The sequence below is a fragment of the Cebus imitator genome, unplaced genomic scaffold (genome assembly GCF_001604975.1).
Source record: "Cebus imitator isolate Cc_AM_T3 unplaced genomic scaffold, Cebus_imitator-1.0 Scaffold384, whole genome shotgun sequence".
In the NCBI taxonomy this organism is placed as follows: Eukaryota; Metazoa; Chordata; class Mammalia; order Primates; family Cebidae; genus Cebus; species Cebus imitator.
Window position 1 is genome coordinate 1,712,917 of NW_016107699.1, and position 2,943 is coordinate 1,715,859.

At 59.0% G+C, this 2,943-nt stretch overlaps 1 protein-coding gene across 1 annotated transcript in view; it reads right to left on the reverse strand.

Moving 5' to 3' along the window:
- Positions 1-2,943, reverse strand: part of MUC2 (mucin 2, oligomeric mucus/gel-forming) — a 37,227-nt gene that overhangs the window by 17,323 nt on the left and 16,961 nt on the right. The window contains exons 27-29 of the mRNA XM_037731154.1: positions 2,406-2,449; positions 1,763-2,005; positions 351-698 (exon numbers count right to left, since the gene is read on the reverse strand). Coding sequence (XP_037587082.1) covers positions 351-698; positions 1,763-2,005; positions 2,406-2,449 — 635 coding nt within the window. The remainder of the gene's footprint in view (positions 1-350; positions 699-1,762; positions 2,006-2,405; positions 2,450-2,943) is intronic.

Here is a 2,943-nt window from a genome sequence, read left to right on the forward strand (position 1 = left end):
TGGAGGGCTGGGAGGGGTGGTTGTGGTGGTTGGTGGAGGTCTGGGAGGGGTGGTTGTGGTGGTTGGTGGAGGTCTGGGAGGGGTGGTCGTGGTGGTAGATGGAGGGCTGGGAGTGGTGGTTGTGGTGGTTGATGGAGGGCTGGAAGTGGTGGTTGGTGGTGTGGTGGTTGTGGTGGTTGATGGAGGGCTTGGAGGGGTGGTTGTGGTGGTTGGTGGAGTGGTGGTTGTGGTGGTTGGTGGAGGGCTGGGAGTGGTGGTTGGTGGCGTGGTGGTCGTGGTGGTTGGTGGTGTGGTGGTCGTGGTGGTTGGTGGAGGGTGCGGAGTGGTGGTCGTGGTGGTTGGTGGAGGGCTTGGAGGGGTGGTCGTGGTGGTTGGTGGAGGGTGTGGAGTGGTGGTTGTTGGAGAGGTGATGCACTCAGGTGTGAGCCGGCAACAATTGACACGTATCTTGTAGTCGTAACACAGTCCAAATGGTCCATTTCCAAACTGGTCTTCATTCTTGCAAATGAACCCGACGGAGAGGTCACACTGCACCTTCTGGCCCAGCTCCTCCAAGCTGAGGTGTGGCGCCTCGACGGACCTGCACTCGATGTCCTCAGGGGCGCTGCAGACCCCATCAAACGTCTCTCGGTCACCACCATCGCTACCGCTGCTGGGGTGGTTCTCGTTGATCCAGTCAGACCAGCGGCAGCACGGCTCTAGGGAGGCGAAACCCAGCTGTGGTGACTCACTCCAGGGAGAGGCACCTCCAGGAGGCCACCTGGATTCAGAGGACCCGGGGACCTCCATGCCCGTCCCCCAGATGCAACCTCTCTTTTCCCTGTCATTGCCAAAACCCGGAGTGCAGGGCCAGAGAGCTCAGGGCTAGACACCACTTCCATCCTCACTTTGCAGCTGAAAACCTGTGCCCAGAGAGACGGGGCCACCCAGGGCCACACCTGGTGTGACGGACCCTTTCCTCAGCTATTTTCGAGACTTTTTTCGAGGAATGAATAGCAAGAGAACCACCCATTCCAGTAGGAAGTGTGCCTGAAAGAGCTTTGTCTCCGCTCTTAACCAGCAATATTGTCACCCACAGCCACTCAGGTCCTGCTTGAGTCCCTGACCTCAGCAAACCATGAACCAAGTCCCCAAAATACACCCATCTTGGGTCCGTAAGCAGAGGAGTGCAGCCCCACCGCCTCACGTCTGGGCCTGAAGGAAGCACCCTGCAGGTGATTTTGCAAACTTCGCTCCTCCCACCCTGTGTTCACCATGAATATCGTCACCGTCACTTACCCGGAGTTATCGGTGAAACTGCAACAAAGCAGAAAGAAAAGAGGACGTCATTATATAGTTCAAGATCTTTGAAAATCTTGTCTTAATTTTTAAAGCTTCTTTTTTCTGTGGCTGCCGTACCCCTGTTGACTTGTCAGGTAGGATCTCAGCCAGAACAAATGCAGGGGCAAATAAGGAAATTTCTCTGATTTCTCTAACCCTTAGGGATGTTTCCCTGCTGGTTTTCAGAAATCTCAAGTCATCCTCCACCGTGACCTGGGTTTGGGGAGGTGGTCAGGATGCTACCATCTCAACTCACCAGGCGAGGGGAGTCAGGGCACAGCCTCCGCCCCCCCCATCGCCGTCCTGCCCAGTGCACAGGAATGTCACCTTACTCTGCAGCTGCTGTGCACCGGGCCAGGGTCTGCCCCCGAAATGGAGGCAGGATGCAGAGGAAGGTGAAAGCCCGAGAAAGCGCAGGGGCACCAGGGGGCCTCACCTGTGCTGGGGGTCGGGGGGGTGGTGGTGGGGGTGGTGATGATGATGGTGGTGGTGGTGATGGGGGTGATGGTGGTGGTGGTGGTGGGGGGGGGGGTGGTGGGGAGGGTGACCGTGGTGAAGGTGGTCAGCGTGGACGGGCGTAGCGTAGTGGACACACAGATGTTGAAGTGCTTCTCCACCGTCCCATTGGGGCCACAGATCTCCCAGTAGCAGAAGGCACCATCCTGGGTCTCATTGAGAATCTTTCCTGCAGGTGAGGGTGAGGCCAAGATCACCTCATCGGGAGCAGGGTCAGGGGAAGACGGGTGTGCCCAAGCTCCCACAAGTGGCAGGCAAATGCCCCAGTGGGACTGCCTTTGCCCCGGAGCCCCTCTCTGAATAAAGGGAATCCCATTGGAACACAGAAGCTGGATCACGGGAGAGGGTAACAGAGATTCCCCACAGGGCACCGGCACCCCAGAAGAAGAGACAAGTGTGTTACAGGAGCCCCGCAGGGCTGACGCACATCAGAGCTGGGTCTGAGCCAGTGGGGGGGACCCAAGGGGCAGAACCTGGGAGGAGACCAGCATCCCCCGCCCATCCAAGCTCCACAGGCTTCCCGGGGATGGGCCCGACCACCGCAGGGCTGGGGGCGAAGGGCAGCTCACCTTCCTCCGGCCTGCAGACAACTTGGGAGGAGTTGGTGCACATGCTGCAAAGCAAGCAGACGGCTGCAGGTCCACCCCACGGCGCCACGCCTGCCCCGCTCAGCCCCCGGTGTTCCCCCTGGCGTCCCTCCATGCTGTGCCAGCCCTGCTCAGACCTCTGGTATCCCCATGCAGCCAGTGCCGAGCCCAAAGCCCCTGGGTACTGCCCCAAAAGCCAGCCCCCCCATTGGGTCCTAACTGTGGGAACAGAGCAGGGACAAGGAGAGGAAGGAAAAGCCAGACGCAGAGGACGGGATGAGAACAGAAGACCCCACCCCAGTGAGGCAGGGACTGGTGCCTCCGTGGCCTGGCTCCCGTGTGCCTGCGTGGCTGTGTGCCTGTGTGTGACTGTGTGTCTGTGTCCATGCATGTGTGACTGTGTGACTGTGTGTCTGAGTGCGTGCCTGGATATCTGTGTCTAGGCATGTGTACACGTGTGACTGTGTGACTGAAGTATGTGACTGTGTGTCTGTGGCCATGCATGTGTGACTGTGTGCAT